Raw genomic sequence first — 20,873 nt, forward strand, 5'->3', positions numbered from 1 at the left:
TTTGTATACATACAAATATATGCATTTATATTTACTTGAATCTCCTCTTAGATAATGGAGAGTTTGCCACACAGACTTTTCTACAGTTTGCTTTTTCACTGAACAGTATTTTGTGGAGATTACCTCATTGCAGCAGATAGGAATTTTTTAAATTACTCTTAACAGCTCTATAGTACTTCCCTGTGTGGATTTCCCATATTCATATGCCAGCCTGCTCTTGATGGACATTTGGGAAGTTTCTAGAATTTTGTGACTGCCAATACAACTATAGCTAATCCTTTTACGTGTGCATCCTTATTTTTGTAAGCTGCATGTTGTGCTTCTAAACGGATTTGAGCTCCTGCCACCTTCGTGCTCGTGGCATCGGCACTGTGCACTGGCTGGGTGCTGGAGCTATGTAGAAAGTTGAGATTCGGAAGTGGGAAGTCAGGGGCCAGTGCCCAGAACGTGGCTTTGGGTGAGGGTCTGTCCATCTGTGTCCCAGCCTGGCCCTAACCTTTTTCCCTTTCTCCCAGATCCGGGGCCACCATGTGGCCCAACTGGACCCCCTGGGCATTCTGGATGCAGACCTGGACTCCTTTGTGCCCTCAGACTTAATCACAACCATCGATAAATTGGGTGAGCGTTCCTGCTGCTCCGCCAGCACCCGAGCCAGCTGGTGCCTGTGGCCCAGTGAGGGGTTCTGGGGCTGACTTGCCTCTAGGCCTGGGGACCAGCCATCAGCCCTAGCGGCTTTCTTTTCAGCTTTGCCCATCTGCCTCACTGTGCTGTCTCCCCTTCTTCCCTAGCTGGCGCACCGTGCTCAGCAAGCTCGAGACTTGTCCAAGGCCCCCCCTTCCCCCCCACCTGCGGTACAGGCTGGGCTCTGACTTTCACCCTCCCTGGACCCTGCAGACAGAGTCCTTGAACTTTAGGCTAGAGCTGGTGGGAGGGTGCCGGGGACACTGTTGGAAGGTCTGGGGATACTGCCGGGCCCCACCTGGGCCTGACCCCTCCCGCCTCCCCTCTGCTACCTGGGCTGTGTGCGCCTCCTCAGCCTTCTATGACCTGCGGGAGGCTGACCTAGATAAGGAGTTCCAGCTGCCCACGACCACCTTCATCGGGGGTTCTGAACATACCCTGTCTCTGCGGGAGATCATCCGGCGCCTGGAGGTGAGCACGGGCAGGTGTGTCAGGAACCCTTGCTGGCACTCTCTGGAGCGTGCGAGAGGGAAGGAGGGTGCTGCCTTTTCAGGACGTTGTCCCTCTTCCCGGCTCCTTGTGCGATCCTTACTGTTCCCCCAGAGCACCTACTGCCAGCACATCGGCCTGGAGTTCATGTTCATCAATGATGTGGAGCAGTGCCAGTGGATCCGGCGGAAGTTCGAGACGCCCGGCGTGATGCAGTTCTCCAGTGAGGAGAAGCGGACCCTGCTGGCCCGGCTGGTGCGCTCCATGAGGTCAGGCCCTCAGCACCACCCTGGATGGCTGCAGTGGTTGGAGGGGCTGCTCCAGAGCTGTACGAGATGTCCCAGGCCCTGGCCAAGAAACTAGGATCAGTGGCAGGGGGAGTCAGGACGGGATGGGCCTCATCCCCTGGCCTTGGGGAAGCCCGTAGGAGCAGCACGGGGGCCGGTGGGCCGGGACGGGCTCCAGGGGAACATGACGGCAGGGGCAGAAGTGGCAGAAAGTGGCCGTGGGAATGTTTGGACAGAAAGCTGTCCCCACGTGGAGTGAGTGTAGCAGCGCCTCCCTGCAGGTGGGACTCCCCCTGGCTCTGCCCACCGGCCATCCGAAGCTGGGTAGACCAGGGCCGCAGGGGCCGAGACGAGCATGGGGCTCAGCTGCTGGGTGCGGAATGGATCCCTGGTGGTGAGGCGCAGGCTGGAATATGAATTGAGTGGTGAAGGGGTCTTTGGGGTGTGGAGAGGCAGCCTTGTGTTGTGTGTGTGTGTGTGTGTGCAGGATGCTGGGTTGGGAGCAGGGGGAGGGGGAGAGAGGGTGATAACTGGATTTGGGTGAGGCAGAGGTCTTTGGTTAGGCTGGGTCCTCTGACCTACGCTCATTGTTGATGGATATTGGTGGCAGGTCCTGATTACGCACTGGGAGGTGACTTCGCAGCTTCCTCTGTCCCGGGCATCTGGCTCTGGCCCTCATGAATAGCCCCTGTGAGCCCCAGCCCCTCCATCCTCTCCCTTCTCCTCTCCCCATGCAGATTTGAAGACTTCCTGGCCCGGAAGTGGTCCTCCGAGAAGCGATTTGGCCTGGAGGGCTGTGAGGTCATGATTCCCGCCCTCAAGACCATCATCGACAAGTCCAGTGAGATGGGGATCGAGAATGTCATCCTTGGGATGCCACACAGGTGGGCCCCCTTTCTGCTCCTCCACAGCCTGTCTATTCTCCAGGCCCAGCAGAATGAGGTGGAAGGGAGAGGATGAAAATCAGAGCAGGGGTTTGGGTGGAACCTGGGGGTAGAGGTAGGATGGCCTAGAAAGTTCTCAGTCCCCCAGCCCTAGGGTCTGCTCATCACGAAGAGTTAGGCACTTGGCCAAAGGCACATGGAGGCGGGGACTAACCATGTTTGCTCAGACTTACTTTCTCTCTCCCCATGTTGCCACCGTCCCCAGGAGGGCCAAAATTTCAGAAAAGGGGTGTATCTTGCTTCTTGAGGTTCCTGTGGAGGGGCGTGCCCCAGGGAAGTGAGGGCAGGGCCTGGGCAGGTGGCCTTCATTGGCATCCCCTGGAGGGGGGATCTCTGGGGGTGAGCTGAGGGTTTTTCCCCCGGCTACAAGCTGACCGCAGTCTCCCTGAGACCTTGATGGACTTGAAAGGCTGGCCTCGCAGCCGGGTACTAGCCTCTGAGCTGGAGCCTGTAGACTAGTGAAGAATACAGCCTGGGGGCAGAGTCAGGGTGGCCAGGGCTCCTGTGGAACGGGGTGTAAGAGGACATGCTGAGCAGTCTCGGAGGCAGAGCCCCAGCATTTCTTGTGACCGTTTGCATCTGCTCACGGGTGAACCAGTCCCGGACTGCATCCAGATGCAGTGTGAGAGGGTCCCCATCCTGTGGGCCGGCCTGCCAGGAGCCTGGGTTGTCTGTCACAGCTCCTTGCTCTGAGGGGCCCAGAAATGCCCAGTGTCTTGTCAGAGGGTCAGGCAGAGCTGGCCCAGTGCTGTGCGATCCCACACACGTGGCTTCAGTGGATCTCGGGGAGGATGGCTCTGGGCAGTCAGGGGCAGCTCTGGGACTGTATGGTGGTGCTGGGCAGGCTCCCAGCCTGAGGAGGGCTCTGGGAGCCAAAGGGCTGTTCCAGGCCAGGCCGCCATAGTTGGGGGTGGGGGGAGGGTTTAAGGCTGGAGGACTTTGCCCAGAGGAGCTGAGGGTTGTTCATTTAGCTCCTTTGGCCTCATAGCTCTACCCCCACAGAACATAGGTGAGGCTCACCTGGAAGAGGGCTGCCCTTCTGTCACAGGGCCATGTGGAGCTGGATGTTGGGCCAGGGTGTGTGCAGGCCTGGGCTATGGGGGGTGAGTTCTGAGTCTTCCCCTGTGCCCTGATCAGCCTGGCGCCCACCCCTGAATAAACTGCATCCTGATGGGAAGTCCAAGCTGGACTAGAGAGTCCCTGGTCTCTGGCTGCTTTCCTACCCCTACCCTTAGACCTCAGCTCCCCTGGACAGGTCCCCTGGTAACTCCTGACCTTGGGATCAGTCCAATCCCCTCTTCCCTGTCCTGCTGCAAGACACTGCTGGCTGAGCCAGGAGTCATGTATGAGCAGCTGTGATGCATTAGCAGATTGGGGTTGAGGTACTGGGTTAGGCTCAGCTTCTGGGGCGGTGGTGGTGCGGAGATGGGGGGCAGGGAGGTAGGGGCGTGTGGGGGAGTGGAGGCATGTGCATCCTTCCATGAGGCTGGGTGGCTTCTGCTTATGAGGGCCTCCAGAGTCTGAGTGAGATGTACAGGGGTTTCTGGGGGAGCTGGCCGGCTAGAACCACTCCCCTGCCTTGTAGATTGAGACAGGGTGTAAGGGTTGGCCTCCCTTGGACTGTACGGGGAGGGTTCCCCTGACCCCCATGGTAATTCTGATAGGCCCCGGAGGGCAGGAGTGTGGGGACGCTGGGGCCTGTGGGGGGAGGTGGCCTGTGTCTGACCACCTGTGGCTCCAGGGGCAGGCTGAATGTGCTGGCCAACGTGATCCGCAAGGACCTGGAGCAGATCTTCTGCCAGTTTGACCCTAAGCTGGAGGCGGCAGACGAGGTAGGTGCCAAGCCCTGGTCCCAGATATTTGGGAGGTGGACTAGGGAGGGGCTGGACCAGGCTCAAGCAGACCTGGAGATGGATGGATCTGCAGAAAAGTGGGAGAAAAATGGGTATGTTTGTGTGAGGTCACGAAGGTGTTTTAGACTGGGTGCTGTCATCTCTGGCAGCTAGGAAAGCCCTCAGGTAATCTGGACCAACCTCCTTATTTTCAGCTCGGGAAACTGAGGCCTGGAGAGGTGCAGGGAAGGGCCTAAAGGCATTTACTTTAGCTGCGTGACCTGACTCTGTACACAAGGTCCTGTCAACCAGCCCAGAAGGGTCTCTTCACTCATTGGTTTGCTCAGGACAGCCTTGGGAGACCGGAACAGCTTCCTGTGCCCATTGCGGAGCAGAGGAACCACTTCTCTGCTCACACCCCTGTTCCTGGTCTGCACATATGTTAAGCACGTCTCATGCCCTAATGCCTTCACTCACGCTGGGCCTGAGCACAGATGGCCTTCCTGTCTTCTCTGCTCTTTGCCTCTTTCACAGCCCTGCCTGACTCCCCTTTGGGTGGCTGTCCTGGTCCTCGAGGCAGCAAGCCCATCACTCCCTCCTCTGTACCCTTTTTCCGCTCAGTACCATCTGTCTTCTGGCCTTCTCCAGCCTGTGCACACATGTGTGTCTGTTTTCCTCTGTAGGCTGGTAGCAGGATGAGGGCAGGGACCTCATCCCCGAAGCTCCAGCACCCGGCGCAGGTGCTTGGTTTGGTAAACTGAACCGCAGTAAATGGCTGCTCCAAGGTCGTCTGGTACATTAGGCAGAGCAGGACTAGAATCCACATCTGCTCGCTTCCGGCCCAGAATCTCCCCAACATGCTGTTCGTTTTGCTTATCAGAGATCAGAGCACTCGCCCTAAAGGCCCCTTCATCTCTCCCGGCCTCAGTTTGTTCTTCTGTAAAATGGGGATGAAAACCCCTGCCCCAGGATCATTGTGAGGAATCAAAGAGATGATGTGTGTGAACTGTGTGAAGCCTGGTCATAAAAAAAGTATTTACTATTTTTTTTAATTAAAAAAGAAATATGAGCATTGTTAAAAAAAGTGTACGCGGTGAGAATAAGTTCTCCTCGTGAGACCCCTTGCCTGCTCTTCAGAGGCTCCTCTGTGCCCAGTTTTTGTTTGTGTTAAGGTGTGTACTTCCAGAAGTGTTCCACACAGGTCCAGACACACAGATCTGTCCGGTACAGTCCTGTTTGTAAAAGGCCAGGGGAGCCGCTTGTGACAGCACTCGGCACCTCGCAGTTTTCACTGAACGAGCTGTCGCTGCTTCATGCGGCACACGGGCGCTCCCTGAGCTTTGAGCGTGCCACTGGGTTACGCCCCCCAGTCGAAGGGCATTAAGCTGCTGAATGAGTTTCCTTGCACACATGTGTGAGTACCTTGTTAGATGGGGTCTGAGAGATGCAGTGGCCAGACTAACTTCCCCCCAGAGAGCTTGAGGATGCCAGTGAGCCCACCCCCAGCACATGTGAGGGTCCCGGGTCCTTGTCCTCCCTTACTCTGCCAAATCTTTCTGTCTTTGTCAATATGACAGATGCAAAAATGATTGCATTTTAACATCTTTCTTTGTTATGAAGTTAATCGAGTATCTTTTTGCATATTTTTAAGCCATGTACATTTCCTTTTCTCTAAATTCCTCTTCATGGCTTTTGCTCGTTTTTCTACGGGATTTGCGGCTTTGACTTACTGATTTGTGAAAATGTCATATATTGAGGGTGTTAGCCCTTTGCCTGCAGTTGTCTTATGTTTTTCTCAGCTTGATTTTTCCCCCCAACACGGTGCGTGGGTTTGCTTCCCCCCACCCCGGCAGATTTATTAAATTTTAGCTGCCTTACTTTTTATGGCTTCTGAGGTCTGTACGTTGTTTGGAAGGGCCTTCCCTACTCCAAGATCATAAAATATATGTTGTTTTTCTCTGTTATACTATGGCTTCACCGTCTTCTATGCATTATTGGTTTCTTTGGTGTAAGGGATTAGGTACGGGTTCAGCTCCAGTATTTGCCCAGAGGCCACGCCGCTGTTCTTAACAGCACCTTCGTTTCTCTGCTTGCACTGTCATTAATGCTGAGGACGGTAGTTGATAATGTCGAGGGACTCTGAAGAGGGAGCTTGGCTGGATTCCGAGCCAAGGCAGGGGAACTTGCCTGCCTTTCTCAAGGAGGGGTAGTGTGTAGGGGTGGGAGGGCAAGAAGAGGGTGTGGGGCAGGAATAGCACAGCCTTCCCAGGGAGCAGGATCCCAGGGATGTCCCAGCCCCACTGTGGGCTTGCATGTCTACTTGTCTGCCTGTCTGCGACGTGAGGGCTGGGTTCCTCATCGCCCACCTCAACCTTCAGGGCTCTGGAGACGTCAAATATCACCTCGGCATGTACCATGAGAGGATCAACCGGGTCACCAACAGAAATATCACTTTGTCCCTCGTGGCCAACCCTTCCCACCTGGAAGCCGTGGACCCTGTGGTGCAGGGAAAGACGAAGGCAGAGCAGTTCTACCGAGGGGATGCCCAGGGCAAGAAGGTGAATTCACCTAAGGGGGTGCGCCCTGAGGGGCTGCATCTGAGCGCGGGGCTCTGAGGAATGGGCTTTGAGGGCTGAACTCTGAGAGAGTAATAGTCTCTGAGGGGTGGGCTGTGAGGACTGGGCTCTGAGGGAGGGCTGTGAGGTTGGGCTCTGAGGTGGGCTATGAGGGATGGGTTCTGAGGGAGGGCTGTGAGGCGTGGGTTCTGAGGGTGGGCTGTGAGGGGTGGGCTGTGAGGACTGGGCTGTGAGGCGTGGGTTCTGAGGGTGGGCTGTGAGGGGTGGGTTCTGAGGGAGGGCTGTGAGACGTGGGTTCTGAGGGAGGGCTGTGAGGGGTGGGCTGTGAGGACTGGGCTGTGAGACGTGGGTTCTGAGGGAGGGCTGTGAGGGGTGGGCTGTGAGGGAGGGCTGTGAGACGTGGGTTCTGAGGGAGGGCTGTGAGGGGTGGGCTGTGAGGGAGGGCTGTGAGGCGTGGATTCTGAGGGAGGGCTGTGAGGCGTGGATTCTGAGGGAGGGCTGTGAGGGGTGGATTCTGAGGGAGGGCTGTGAGGGGTGGGCTGTGAGGACTGGGCTGTGAGGGGTGGGTTCTGAGGGAGGGCTGTGAGGGGTGGGTTCTGAGGGAGGGCTGTGAGGCGTGGGTTCTGAGGGAGGGCTGTGAGGCGTGGGTTCTGAGGGAGGGCTGTGAGGGGTGGATTCTGAGGGAGGGCTGTGAGGCGTGGGTTCTGAGGGAGGGCTGTGAGGTTGGGCTATGAGGGTGGGCTGTGAGGACTGGGCTGTGAGGCGTGGGTTCTGAGGGAGGGCTGTGAGGCATGGGTTCTGAGGGAGGGCTGTGAGGACTGGGCTGTGAGGGTGGGCTGTGAGGGGTGGGCTAGGAGGACTGGGCTGTGAGGGGTGGGCTGTGAGGGGTGGGCTAGGAGGACTGGGCTGTGAGGACTGGGCTGTGAGGGGTGGGCTGTGAGGGGTGGGCTAGGAGGACTGGGCTCTGAGGAATAGGGCTTGGATCTTCGCACTGTAGGGCGCAGAGCTGGGCTGCACAGGCTCAGGCTCCTCCTGGCTCACATCCTGCCCTGCAGGTCATGTCCATCCTGGTTCATGGGGATGCTGCCTTCGCTGGCCAAGGTGTGGTGTATGAGACCTTCCACCTGAGTGACCTGCCCTCTTACACCACCAATGGTACTGTGCACGTGGTTGTCAACAACCAGGTGAGGACCTGGGCTGCCTGGCGGGCCTCGGCAGTGTCCCCCATTCCTAAATTCCAGGTAGCACTTCCGGGGGAAGTGTGAGATGATCCTGGTGGTTTTGTTTTTTTGTTTGTTTAAGATTTTATTTATTCGAGAGAGAGAGCGTGCGTACGAGAGTGAGTGGGAGGAGGAGCAGAGGGAGAGGGACAAGCAGACTCTGTGCTGATCACGGAGCCCTATGCAGGGCTCAGTCTCACCTGAGATCTTGACCTGAGCTGAGACGAAGAGTCTGACACTTAACCGACTGAGCCACCCAGGTGCCCCGAGATGATCCTGGTTTTAATCCCAAAGCTCTGCCACTTCCCGGCGTGTGACTTCAGGCAGGATCCCTGCTCTCCCCAGCCTGGTCTATGAAATTGGTGTGTGTCTTTATACGTGTACATGTAAATATATATACACACCATGGAGAACGTTGTAAGGACGAAGGCATACAGGCGTAACTAGCACAGACGCTGGACGTGAAACTAGATGCTACTGTTAGCTCTCTAGGAACCAGTCAGTCTTAGAACACAACTGTCACAGGCCTTTGCTCGTCGGGCAGCTATGCTTACTAATAGCTCTTCTGAGCCTATAAAGCCCTGGGATAATTGCTTTATTTGCATTAAGTCATTTAATTTTCACAGGATAACCCTGTGAGGTAGTATTTAATGAGCCCTTTTAACAGATGAGGAAACTGAGGCTTTGGGGATTTGAGTACCTGGCTTAGCATTGCACGCATAGAAGCTGATGGGACTGGCAGTTAGCCAGGCCTGTGCTCTTACTTCCACTGTAGGAAATGTAGGAAAAAAGAGCAGGCATGATTTCCTTGGTGTTGCTGCCATCGCCGTAGGACCTGCTGCTGTGCCTGATCGAGGGGCCATTTATTCTCCCCCCTCCTGTGCCGTGTACCTCCTGATCGCAGCGAACGAACCTCGAGGCAGAGATCCCCCCCATTTTCTGGACCCGCCGGTCTCCCAGGCAGGCAGTGCCTGTCTCGCTCTCCAGAGGCGCTGTCCATTCCTCCTGCTTCTGCAGATTGGCTTCACCACAGACCCCCGCATGGCCCGCTCCTCGCCATACCCCACCGATGTGGCCCGTGTGGTCAACGCGCCTATCTTCCACGTGAACGCAGATGACCCAGAGGCCGTGATATACGTGTGCAGTGTGGCAGCCGAGTGGAGGAACACGTTCAATAAAGATGTTGTGGTGGACTTGGTGGGTTTGGCGCTGAGACCAGGGTTGGGGGGAGGCGGTGTGTGTGGCCAAGTGGGCCAGGTCTGCAGTGTCTTCGGCGGTGAGGGCGGGGAGTGCTTCCCGGCTGGAAGGTTTAGTGCCACCGAGAGAGTCTGTGCAAAGGCTTGGAGGTGGGGCTTTCCGTGATACGTGGTAGTGGGGGGGCTTTCAGGGGCCTGGAAGGGTGTGTCCTGCCAGCTGCCCCACCCCCTGTCATGCAGTGACTAGGTCTGCACGGCCCGGGGGCAGGGACTGAGCCCCTCTGCACGCTGTCCTTGCAGGTCTGTTACCGCCGGCGTGGCCACAATGAGATGGACGAGCCCATGTTCACGCAGCCGCTCATGTACAAGCAGATCCACAGACAGGTGCCTGTGCTGAAGAAGTACGCAGACAAGCTCATTGCTGAGGGCACAGTCACCCTGCAAGAGTTCGAGGTGGGCAGGCAGGCTGATGGACGCCTGAGATAAGCCTCCGGCAGAGCCGGGATCCTGGAGTAGTTGCTGGTGTTGGCAATGATTTCAAGAAGTAGCCAATATGGTCTTTGTCCCCAACAGCCCCTAGTTGTCAGGGAGACAGAGAACCAAAGACATTTACAGCCTGGTGGGACAGTGAATGTTGCCATGTGGGGGAAGCTCAGCCTCAGGCAGGAGTCCAGGAAGGCTTCCTGCAGGAGGCAGCCCTGAGCTGGGTTTGTCCCCACAGTTATCTATGGATCCATTGGTCCTCCTGCTTTGAGAGAGCTCTGAGAGCAAGCACTGTGAGTCTTTTTCTGAGCCTCCTCCAAGTCCCTTGCTGAGCAGGAGGGATCCCCCTGAGCTCTGAGACTTTAGCCCCTGGCCACAGGGTCCCTGCAGGCCAGCAGACAGATCGTTCTAGAATGTGGTGTAGGGGACCAGGGCTTAGAGTCCAGGTTGATCCAGCCTCTGGCTATCCAGCCCATCACTGCCTTAATCCTTGCATTCACCCTGATTTCAGGAAGAAATCGCCAAATACGACCGGATCTGTGAGGAGGCATATGGCAGGTCCAAGGATAAAAAGATCCTGCATATAAAGCACTGGCTGGACTCCCCCTGGCCTGGTGAGTTCCCCCTGGCCCTGTGAGTGAGTGGTGTGTGGCTGAGAGTGATTCACCGGGGCCTGGGACCCGGACTGCGGTGGTCCTGGGTGAGAGCGGTCATGGCCCAACCCAGAGGCTGTGGGCTCCATCCCTGAGACTCCTGAGGCTGGGGGGGGGCTGATTCCTGCAGGTGGGGATGGGTCGGGATACAGGAGAGATGGCATTGCCCTGGGAGCATATGCAACCAGCTGTTTGCTGGGAAGGGAGGGCTGAGCCAAAGCAGGTGCATGCCAAAGTGGAGAGAGCCTGGGGGAGGGTGCTCAGAGAGCCTCCGTGGGGTGCAGCTAGATGGCTGTGACTCTGGGCCCAGGGAGCAGCCCCCACAGGGGCCCAGGGGAAGATGATGGGTTGGTGTAGGAGCTGGAGCTGTGGCTGTCAGCCCTCACAGGTCCTGAGGGTGGGTCAGGGTTTGAGTGCAGTTGGGATTAAGGAAGAGGTGGGCCCCTGAGTCCTGGGAAGGCAGGCTGACCAGGGGATCTGAGGCCTGACCACCACCCAAAAGCACACAGAGTCTCTGCCCTCTCAGGCTTCTTCAATGTGGACGGGGAGCCCAAGAGCATGACGTGCACAGCCACAGGCATTCCCGAGGACGTCCTGACCCACATTGGAGAAGTGGCCAGCTCCGTGCCCGTGGAGGACTTCCAGATCCACACCGGTGAGGCTGCTGTGCAGGCTCCAGCGTGTGTCCCATGGGAGATGGCGCTCAGGGTCGGGAGGCCTGGTTTGTGTCCCCGCTTGGTGGTTGGCAGGTCAGCTGAGCTCTTGGAGCCTCTCTGGCACTCTTGTGAGGTGCCCACGATAGTAGTGAGAGGTGTGCCCTCACACCACAGTGAGAGGACTCAGGGCGGGCAGGTGGGGAAGCCATGCTCCCTGCTGGGTGCCAGTGACCGAGGCTTACGTTGGGCACCTTGGATTTTCCCAGTGCCTTCGCTGGGGTTGTCTGTGGGTCGAACAGAAGGAGAGCAGGGAAGCAGGGGCTTCCGTGGAGGGACTGCTTGGGTCTGGAATGTGGGGATGGGCAGGAGTGCTGGGGCTACTGGTGGTCTGGATGGATGAGAGCGGGCGAGCCTGCCGCTCCTGGTGAACCTAGGCTAGTAGGTGGGTGCTGGCTGTGCGTCTTGGCTGGGCAGCCTGGAGGGCCCCCGGGGTGGCGTGGGGTGCCTGCATACCCCCTGCCCGGCCTGTGGGATTCCTCCACCATGTGCAAGGTGGCCCACGCGTCTTGGGGTGCCTGCTCGGTGTGCACGTCACATGGGGCCTGTACAGGTGTAGGGCCACAGGAGCCCCGCTTGGGCTGGGTGCCTGGGCTCAAATCCAAACATCTCTATAGTGGTGTGGTCATGCGTGAATTAATTTCCTCTTCTGAGCCTCAGTCTCCTCATCTGGGGAGTGGGCACAGTCAGCACCATTCTGTGGCAGGTGACCTATGAGGAATGTTCCTGACTCAGTGCACACAGTGTCTGCATGTGGCAGATGCTCACTTAGTGATGCTTGTTCCTTCTTCCCGAAGGGAGGGACGTTGGTGGTGGGGGGATGGTGGGCCCAGGCCTGCTCATGGAGTGGGGGTGCCAGAGGAGGGCTGCCTGGCATTGGGTTCCCTGTGATCTGCCAAGGCCCTGCTCTGTGGGACGGTGTACACTGAGTACATATACACCCCCCGGCTGGGGTGGCCAAGCCCCTGCATCTCTCAGGCTGGCTGTTCATTCCTGCAGGCCTCTCTCGAATCCTGCGGGGCCGTGCGGACATGACCAAGACACGGACGGTGGACTGGGCACTGGCAGAGTACATGGCCTTCGGCTCCTTGCTCAAGGAGGGCATCCACGTGCGGCTTAGCGGGCAGGATGTGGAGAGGGGCACGTTCAGGTGAGGGGGGGAGAGTGGTCTCTGGGCGCTGGGGCCCCGTGGGCATTAGCCTTGTCCTCGTCGACCCCACAGGATTGCTGAGAGCTTATCTGTGCCTGGGGTCTCCCAGAATCAGCCCAAGAGCTCTGGAGTGGAGCTGGCTCTTCCTCCTTTTCCTGGACCATGTCTGGGGAGGCCTTATGTGGCTGGGGTAATCACAGGTAGCCCCATCAGCCTCTCCAGCCCTTGCTCTTGGGTCAAGTCATCAGAGGGCTGCTTGGCCACCTCTCTGACCCCGTGGGATTACCACTGGGAAGGGAGGCTACCTGGAGGAGAGACCAGATTGCTCTGGCTTCCCAGGGACTTCTTGGTGTCGCTGTCCTCTGGCATTCTGTCAGGTTTCCTGGCACAGTGACAGAGGCTTGCCTGCCTCCTGCTGCCTGGTCCACCCGCTCTGGGTGAACAGGTGGTAATCCACCTGCCCTCCATCCCTTCCCCATCTGTCTCTCTCCAGTCACCGGCACCATGTTCTCCATGACCAGGAAGTTGACCGGAGGACGTGTGTCCCCATGAACCACCTTTGGCCTGACCAGGCCCCCTACACTGTGTGCAACAGCTCCCTCTCAGAGTATGGAGTCCTGGGTGGGTCAGAACTCTGCCTGCAGGTCAGGCAGGCCCTGCGATGCCTGGGGACCAGAGAGGGTCTTGCACCCCATGCTGTCCTATGTTTATTGTTTTGACCATGACCACCTAGCAGCTCTATCTCAAGAGCCCCTCCCTAGGCTCTGGGCTCCCAGGACTGTGTCCCCTGTACTCTTTCTTCCTTGGCTTGACCTTTAGCTGGCCTGCTTCCTCCCTTACTGCCTCCTCCCAGAAGCAGGAACCCTGCAGAGAGCAGCCCCCCACCCCATCCCTTCCCCTCTGCGGCACTGTACATATTTTGGGGGATTCCTCTTGGCAGATGACTCCTGCTGCCTCCCCAGGGTATCTTTGGACTTGGCTTCAGGTCTAGATAAGGCTAAACCTGGCCATACGTGAGGTTGGGGCTGAGGGTGGCATCTCTGGGCATATTGTCAGCTGCCAGGAAGGAAGATTCTGGCCTTTGAGCCCCAAGGAGTCTGCTGGCTTTTACTGGCCTGCTGGGAAGGATGGGTGGAGGCAGGGAGAGTGTATGAACAAGGGCTGGGCTTGACCGGAGCCACTGCCACTTGGTGACAGTGTGCGGTGGCCTCTCTGTGTCTTCTGTTTAGGCTTTGAGTTGGGCTATGCCATGGCCAGCCCCAATGCCCTGGTCCTCTGGGAGGCTCAGTTCGGTGACTTCCACAACACGGCCCAGTGCATCATTGACCAGTTCATCAGCACTGGCCAGGCCAAGTGGGTGCGGCACAATGGCATCGTACTGCTGCTGCCCCATGGCATGGAGGGCATGGTGAGGGCCACGTGGTGGCCGGGGGCCCGAAAGGCCCTGGGGCACCTGGGAGAGGGGGGGTGGACCCCTGGCTGCTTGCAGGGTTGGGGGTGTTTTCCCTCCAGGCCCCGGGGACACATGGGTCTGCTCTGGGTGGGGCCTGCCTACGTCTGTGCTGCTGCTGTCACTAGCGATAGAAGTAGCCGGCACGGCGGAGGGTTTGCTCTGGGCCAGGCGCTGTTTCACACCCTCTCTATGGACTCTCCCAGTCCTGACAACGTATTAATGAAGTAGCTCTTGTTCCCACTTTCCAGATGAAGGAAACTGAGGCTGAGAAGTAGAGTGGCTTGCCCGAAGTCACCTAGCTAGAAGCTGGGACCCGAACGTAATGCTGGGTAGTGCTGCCTGTCCTCTGGTCTTCTCCCGAGCGGTGGCACAGAGGGAAGACGGGGGGTGTGCAGGCCACTGGGGAGGGAGAGGGGGGAGCAGAGCCCTCAAGACACCTTGGTGGGTGTGCAGCCCGACCAGGTAGGGGATGAGTGGGGCCGTGCTGGCTGCAGGGGCAGCAAGGAGCGGGGTGCGCGGCCTCTATCCTGGCTCTGTGACCTGGGGCAAGGCCTTCCCCACCCTGGATAGTTGGGCTGCTGTGCACGTCCCTGAGGGCCTGTCCCGCTTGGACTGGTCACCTAGTCAGGGGCTGATCACTCGTGTCAGAGCCAGGATTCGCGGTGCTGAGCATTTCCACGCCCTGTGTCGTCCTGTGGAGTTCTTACAGCTGCGCGGGGCGGTCAGTCCTGTTTCCCATGTCACGCTTGAGGAAAGAAGTGGAGGGACCTGCCCCAGGGCATGCAGCTGGAAAGGCACAGGGTGGAGCTTGAGCCAGGCTGGGTGGGGAGGGTGGGGCAGCCTGATGGGTGCCTGTGGCGCTGGGTCATTGGGGTTGTGGGACAGGTCACCCTCGTCCCATGGGAAGCCACCTTGGAGGTCCGTGTGGTGGTGTCTTGCTGCTGTCCTGGAGCAGAGCAGCCCACATGGGCGAGGGCAGGAGTAGGAGTCGGTCATGGCTTCGAATCTGCCCCTCGTGGCTGAGTGACCATGGGGTTGTTTCTTAATCTCTTTGCCACTTACCTTCATCTGTAAAGTGAGGAAACATATCTACACCACGGGGCTGCTTTCAAGATTTGTGAATAATGTGTATGGGGTCCATAGAACTGTACCTGACACACAGCAGGTACTCAGTAAATGGCAACTGCCAATTCCAGAACATTCTGGAAAAAGCATCTCACCTTGGCCTTTTTACCTGTTCTTCCTGGCCCACATGTTCATATGTGCTGGCTCTGACCAGACCTTCCTCTGAAGACATCCTCTCCACTCTTCTCCCACATTCCTGGTTCTTTACTGTGGTTTGGGCTCCAGAGAGAGAGGGCACCTCCTCTAAGAAGCCACCCAGACTTTCCCCTGTGCCCTGGGTCCTGGCAGAGCAGGTGTCTGTCCTGTGTGACACTTACCGTGCCGGCAGCAGGGGCAGCGAGGAGCAGGGTGCCAGTCTGTGCCATGTGGCACTTGCTTTCAGGGCCCAGAGCACTCCTCAGCAAGGCCGGAGAGGTTCCTGCAGATGAGCAATGATGACTCCGACGCCTACCCCGTAAGTGCTGCACTCCCTCCCCCAGGGCCAGGCCAGGGCACGGGCGCCACAGGTGGGCCACCTCCCAGCCGTACCCTGGCCCCCCAGGTGTTCACAGAGGACTTCGAAGTGAGCCAGCTCTATGACTGCAACTGGATCGTCGTCAACTGCTCCACACCAGCCAACTATTTCCACGTGCTGCGCCGCCAGGTCCTGCTGCCCTTCCGTAAGCCGGTGAGCTGCCGCCCTGCTCAGCGCCACGGCAGTGCGGGGCCAGGGGCGGGAGCTCTGGCCGCTGGGGCCGCAGGCAGCTGGGCACGTGTTTCCCTTCCAGCTGATCATCTTCACACCCAAATCTCTGCTGAGACACCCAGAGGCCAAGTCCAGCTTCGACCAGATGGTATCCGGTAAGTGCCCAAGCGTGCCGGGGAGGTGGCCGATGGGGGGCCTGGTGGCTCCTAGGACTCTTGTCCTCGCCTCCGTCCATGTCTCTGTAGCACCTCCTGGCTCTGTCCCCGCCAGTGGCCGGGCTGGGAGGTTAGCGTGGTAGCCAGCTGACATGGTCCGGCTTGGCTCACTTGGGCCAAGAGCCGGGCCCACCTGGCTGTGCTGGGGGCGCTGAGAGGTGGGAGGCCTGGCGCAGGTCTGCCTAGCATGGCAGGGCACTGAGTGTCGTGCATGTATTCAGCTGTTTTTACTCCTGAACAAACAGACATTGCTGGCCCTGGGGACCCGGTGCCGCTCCAGGAGCTTTCAGACTCCTTTACCTAGGAGTTGAGGGTCGGATAAAGCATCTGAAGGACCAGGTGTTAGAATTGAGATGTGATCCAGGGGAGGGTCAGGGAGGGGCCAGGGTGGGGCCCTGAGGCTCAGCAGAGCAGAGCCGTGTGGGAAAACAGTCCCGGGTAGTAGGGGGAGTAGCAGGTGCTGGCCAGGAAGGGAGTCGGCAGTACGGACAGGTGTTTTTCACCCGTATGTGTTTGGGCATCCCCTCAAGTGTTGGCAGGTGACTAAGCCGGCGGTTCAGAGCTCTGGCCTCGGCCTTGTGGACCTCCAGGCCTGAGCACCCGGCGCTAGCTTTTCTCTGCTGGGCACTGGCAGCCAGTTACCTCACCTGCAGTTTGGGGACACTAGAGTGGCTTCCTCAGAGGTTCGCTGCTGCATGCTTGGCTTGGTGCCTGGTGTGTGGTGTGCGCCCAGGAAGGAAGAATGTGCAGGGAGACGGGGCCTTGGCTGCAGGGCTGAGGGAGGGAGGGACGAATGTGCGGCCGCCTCCCAGACAACTGCACACCTTCTAGCTTGGTGATTCGGTGGCTGAAGTGCAGGCAGGAGGTGAGCGTGACTGGATGGGGAGCAGGTTTGGGACAGACATTGAAGCCATCGGATGGAGACTTGATGCCACCTTCTCTGTCCCCTCCAGGGGCTCTCCCCATCATATGTGCCCCCCCGCCACAGCCTGTCACTTTAAATGTTCATGTTCCCAGGGCCGTGCCCTTGGCTCCAGCCCGTCTATACCCTTCTCCCTGTGATGTCTCAGGGTGTCATCGGTCCCCTGCTCCATGGTTTGGCTCAAGAGGTGCCCCGTGCAGCCACAGCTCCAAATCTGGGGTTAGTCTCAGTGGCCAGGAAGAGCCTGGGGGTGACAGGGATGCAGGCCTGGTTCTCAAGCTGTCCTGGCCGAGTTGTTGTGCTTCTGGGAGTTAATGCCCCTGCCGTGTCCCGTCGGATCTTCAGGGACGAGCTTCCAGCGGGTGATTCCTGAGGACGGGGCTGCGGCACAGGATTCTGAGCGGGTCCGGCGGCTCATTTTCTGCACCGGAAAGGTGTACTATGACCTGGTGAAGGAGCGGAGCAGCCAGGGCCTGGAGGAGCAAGTGGCCATCACGCGGCTGGAACAGGTGCACCTAGCCCCTTGCCAAGTTGGGGTAATGCACCGGGGCAGATGGCCAGCCCCCTGGCTGTGGGCAGCATAGCTGGCAGGGCCAGGCCTGGGCCTCACAAGGGATGCCGAGGCCACTCTTCTAAGGCGCTGGCCGTGGGCACACCCCCCTTCCCCTGGCTCTACTCTGCTTTCTCCCTGCCTTCCCCAGATCTCTCCATTCCCCTTCGACTTGATCAAGCGAGAGGCAGAGAAGTACCCAGGCGCAGAGCTGGTGTGGTGCCAGGAAGAGCACAAGAACATGGGCTACTATGACTACATCAGCCCGCGCTTCATGACCATCCTGAGCCGGGCGCGGCCCATATGGTACGAGGCTGGGTGTGGGTGCCTGCCACCTACCCCTTACCTCCTCTGGGCCCAAGGGACTCTGGGGGCCTGAGGCCCCATCCTGGCTCTGCCTGCCCCATTGGCTGTGTGAGCCAGAACTGGCCACTGCCCTTCTCTGGACCATATTGGAAATTGAGGGGATGGGTCCCATAGTCCTTGCGGGCTTTGTGACCGTTGATGACAGATCAGAGACCCTGGCAGTTCACCTTGTGGAGAGTAAACCTTTGTTTTTGTTCTCCAGCCAGAACTGAACGAGAGAACCTCGTTTGATCTTAGGCCAGTCACTTAGCCTCTGGGAGCCTTAGGTTCTTCGTCTCTACAGCAGAGTGCTGGTCAGGATTAGACCGGATGCAGTCCTCGGCAGTGGCTAGGCCAGGCCCAGACCTCCCCTTGACTTGTCTCTTCTCCCCCAGGTATGTTGGCCGTGACCCAGCAGCTGCACCAGCCACAGGCAATAGGAACACTCACCTGGTTTCTCTGAAGAAGTTTCTGGATACTGCCTTTAATCTCCAGGCCTTTGAGGGCAAGACATTTTAGAGCTGGCAAGGCCCAGCTGGGTCTTGATGTGGGACTGGCTGGGGTCATGGGGGCTGGCAAGTGGTGGGATGGATGGTGGTCCTGCCCAGGAGAGGGGCTGTCTAGAGCTCCAGGAGAAAACAATACTCACCTAAGTGATTAAGGCCAAAGAGTAGGCACTGCTGGCTGCAGTCTTAGGCCACCTTGGGCCATCGTGTTTATGTCAGAATCTATTAGGACCGAGCAAGCCAGAGGGGCCTGATAGATGGGCTGTCGTTCGGGAGTGTTTCCCCACTGGCCCTGGTCTTTCTGAAATTTTTGTTTGGCTTCTCCATCTGCGCTGTTCATGTCTCTGCGGACAGCCATGCGGGAACCCATGTCTTTGGTCCCTCTCTCCATCCTGGCAGATCTGGCTGCTGCTTACCCTGTCCTTGTTCATCTGTAGATTCAAGGAATATTCCCTTTTGTGCTCTTAGAAATAAAGATTTCAGCAATAACAACCAGGCGAAGCAAAACCGTGCCAGGTGAGTTATATGTGCTCTGTTTCATGGGGCGTGTCATAATGAGGTATGTCAGCTTCTGTGTGAAATATAGCCGCAGCTCATGTGTACCAAAGTTGAAAACCAAATAACAAGAGAAATAAAAAATGCTTAAGAGAGGTTTTCTGTTTTCATTTCATGTTGTAGAATTGGGGAGGAGGCGTATGGTTGAGAGAGGGTAGGAAATGGGGTGGAAGAAGAAAACTAAACTTGTAGAGGGTAAAATATCTGCCTCCATCAAACAGATTTTCTTTTGTTTGCAATGTTTGCAAAATCTGTTGGCATGTCCACTCTTAGCGTTTCGTTGGTTTTGCTTCCCCACAGAGATGCTGGGGAAGCTGCAGCGGAGGAAGGATGTTTTGCTTTCTGCAAAGCGTTTATTCATTTATCGCTTCTTAGAGTACTTTCTCTGTGCTAGACACTGGGGCCTGGGTAAAAGAGTTACGTTGGAGGTAAGTGCAGAGGGTTGTGGGAGTCAAGGAAGGCTTCCTGGAGGAGGTGGTATTTCAAGGAAGAAGAGTCCTATAGGAGAACTGGGAGAGGTGAATCGCCCATGGGGCAGACCTAGAAATACAGACCACAGGGTTGGGGTGGGGCAACCTAAAGGAACCATCAGCCTAAAGTTGGAGAACAGTGTGTTCCGTCAGCCTCAAAAACAGCTTATTGGGGTATGCTTTGAATCACACCACAGCAGCTAAGTGACATGAGTATAAATAATTACAGCTGTCTTTATCATGTGTCCGTTGTGTCCTGGGCCCTCTGCTGGGCATTTTGCATGTGTTACTAAATACTGTTTAACCTTCACCTTGGCTTTGCATACTGGGGCTATGCTCTCTTATAGATGAAAAAATTGAGGTTCACATGAAGTTATTTGCCCAGGGTCACTTAGCAAGTGGACTTGACTTCTGTCCGTGACCACACTGCTTCCCTTGGGAAATAAGCTCTTCCCATATCATGTGATAGATGATCTCCACAGAGATCCTGTGGCCTGGGCTCTCTCCCTGAAGTTGGGCTGTGGCCAGCGCAGTTGGGCTGAGCAGGGAGCCTTCATGCTCCGGAGGCGGATGGTTGGGGTGTCCTGCCTGTAACACGCATTGTCCCTTCCTCACTCTCAGCGTAGAAAGGCTAGACACAGGCTGATGAAGGCCAACCGCTGGGATCACTGAACTGAGGAAAACCAGCCTCATGAAACGAGGGGTCCAAACTCTATAAACATAAGAACTAATGCTGGGAAGTAAAATGGAGCTCATGGCCCAAACAAAAGCTTTACATGAACTGTAGTAACTTCAGAGGGCCAGGAGGATATTGCTACTATGAAACAATGACAGACAATTAAAAAAAAATAACTATTCAGATATTTAGAAAATACCAAATATTGCCAAAATAACGTCACTGGATGTTCTGAATAGCGGAATGGGCACAGCTGAAATGCGAAATTATACATGTGGAAATAAGGTGAAGCAATTCTCCAAAACATGTAGAACAATGAACAAAGATGTATTTAAAAGAATGCTTTAAAAAGACATGGAATACGTATAGATCCCACAGTTCTGATGTGCGTGTCCCAGAAGCAGAAAGCATGGGGAGTCTTGTGATGGAGATGTTCTTGGACAGTACAATGTTGGAGTTGTGGTTGTGACATTATACTGTAGTTTTGCAAGATGTTATCATCGTGGAAACTGGATGAAGGCTACATGGGATATATTTCTTACAACTGTATGCAATTGTATAATTATAAAAAATTTTCATTAAAAAATGAATTATTTGGGGCGCCTGTGTGGCGCAGTCATTGGGCGTCTGCCTTCGGCTCAGGGCGTGATCCCAGCATTCCGGGATCGAGTCGCACATTGGGCTCCTTCGCTGGGAGCCTGCTTCTTCCTCTCCCGCTCCCCTGCTGTGTTCCCTCTCTCGCTGGCTGTCTCTCTGTCACATAAATAAATAAAATCTTTAAAAAAAATGAATTATTTGCTACTGGTTATCAAGTTATGAAAACTCCTTATATCATTTGGATCTAAGTCCTTTATCAGATATATGTTTTACAAATATCATCAGCTATGCCTGGTATTTTAATTTCCTCTAATAGTGAAAGATTTTTATTTTCACGGAGTCCAATTTATCATTTTTAATGGTTTGCATTTTTTATATTCTAAGTAAAAAATTGTTCCTTAACCTAATGTCACAAAGATTTTCTCCTAGACAGTTCATGGTTTTACATTTAAGTCTATAAACATACATTTTGAGTTACTTTGCAGGTGGTATGAGATAAGGGTCAAGCTTTAGGATTTTCTGTATGATACCCAAATGATCCTGTATCATC

At 56.4% G+C, this 20,873-nt stretch overlaps 1 protein-coding gene across 2 annotated transcripts in view; it reads left to right on the top strand.

The window, feature by feature from the left end:
• Positions 1–18,677, top strand: part of OGDHL (oxoglutarate dehydrogenase L) — a 28,615-nt gene extending 9,938 nt beyond the window's left edge. For both annotated transcript variants that reach the window (XM_057308501.1, XM_026481551.3), the window contains exons 5-24: positions 516–618; positions 1,037–1,152; positions 1,285–1,439; positions 2,195–2,341; positions 4,143–4,233; positions 6,612–6,791; positions 7,865–7,993; positions 9,047–9,226; positions 9,526–9,678; positions 10,220–10,322; positions 10,888–11,016; positions 12,074–12,224; positions 12,718–12,845; positions 13,454–13,632; positions 15,185–15,256; positions 15,344–15,469; positions 15,570–15,642; positions 16,970–17,133; positions 17,326–17,480; positions 17,915–18,677. In XM_057308501.1, the coding sequence (XP_057164484.1) occupies positions 516–618; positions 1,037–1,152; positions 1,285–1,439; positions 2,195–2,341; positions 4,143–4,233; positions 6,612–6,791; positions 7,865–7,993; positions 9,047–9,226; positions 9,526–9,678; positions 10,220–10,322; positions 10,888–11,016; positions 12,074–12,224; positions 12,718–12,845; positions 13,454–13,632; positions 15,185–15,256; positions 15,344–15,469; positions 15,570–15,642; positions 16,970–17,133; positions 17,326–17,480; positions 17,915–18,038 (2,658 nt within the window). In that variant the 3' untranslated portion in view covers positions 18,039–18,677. The remainder of the gene's footprint in view (positions 1–515; positions 619–1,036; positions 1,153–1,284; positions 1,440–2,194; positions 2,342–4,142; positions 4,234–6,611; positions 6,792–7,864; positions 7,994–9,046; positions 9,227–9,525; positions 9,679–10,219; positions 10,323–10,887; positions 11,017–12,073; positions 12,225–12,717; positions 12,846–13,453; positions 13,633–15,184; positions 15,257–15,343; positions 15,470–15,569; positions 15,643–16,969; positions 17,134–17,325; positions 17,481–17,914) is intronic.
• The last annotated feature ends 2,196 nt before the right edge of the window (positions 18,678–20,873 follow it).

This window comes from Ursus arctos, unplaced genomic scaffold (genome assembly GCF_023065955.2).
Source record: "Ursus arctos isolate Adak ecotype North America unplaced genomic scaffold, UrsArc2.0 scaffold_7, whole genome shotgun sequence".
NCBI lineage: Eukaryota > Metazoa > Chordata > Mammalia > Carnivora > Ursidae > Ursus > Ursus arctos.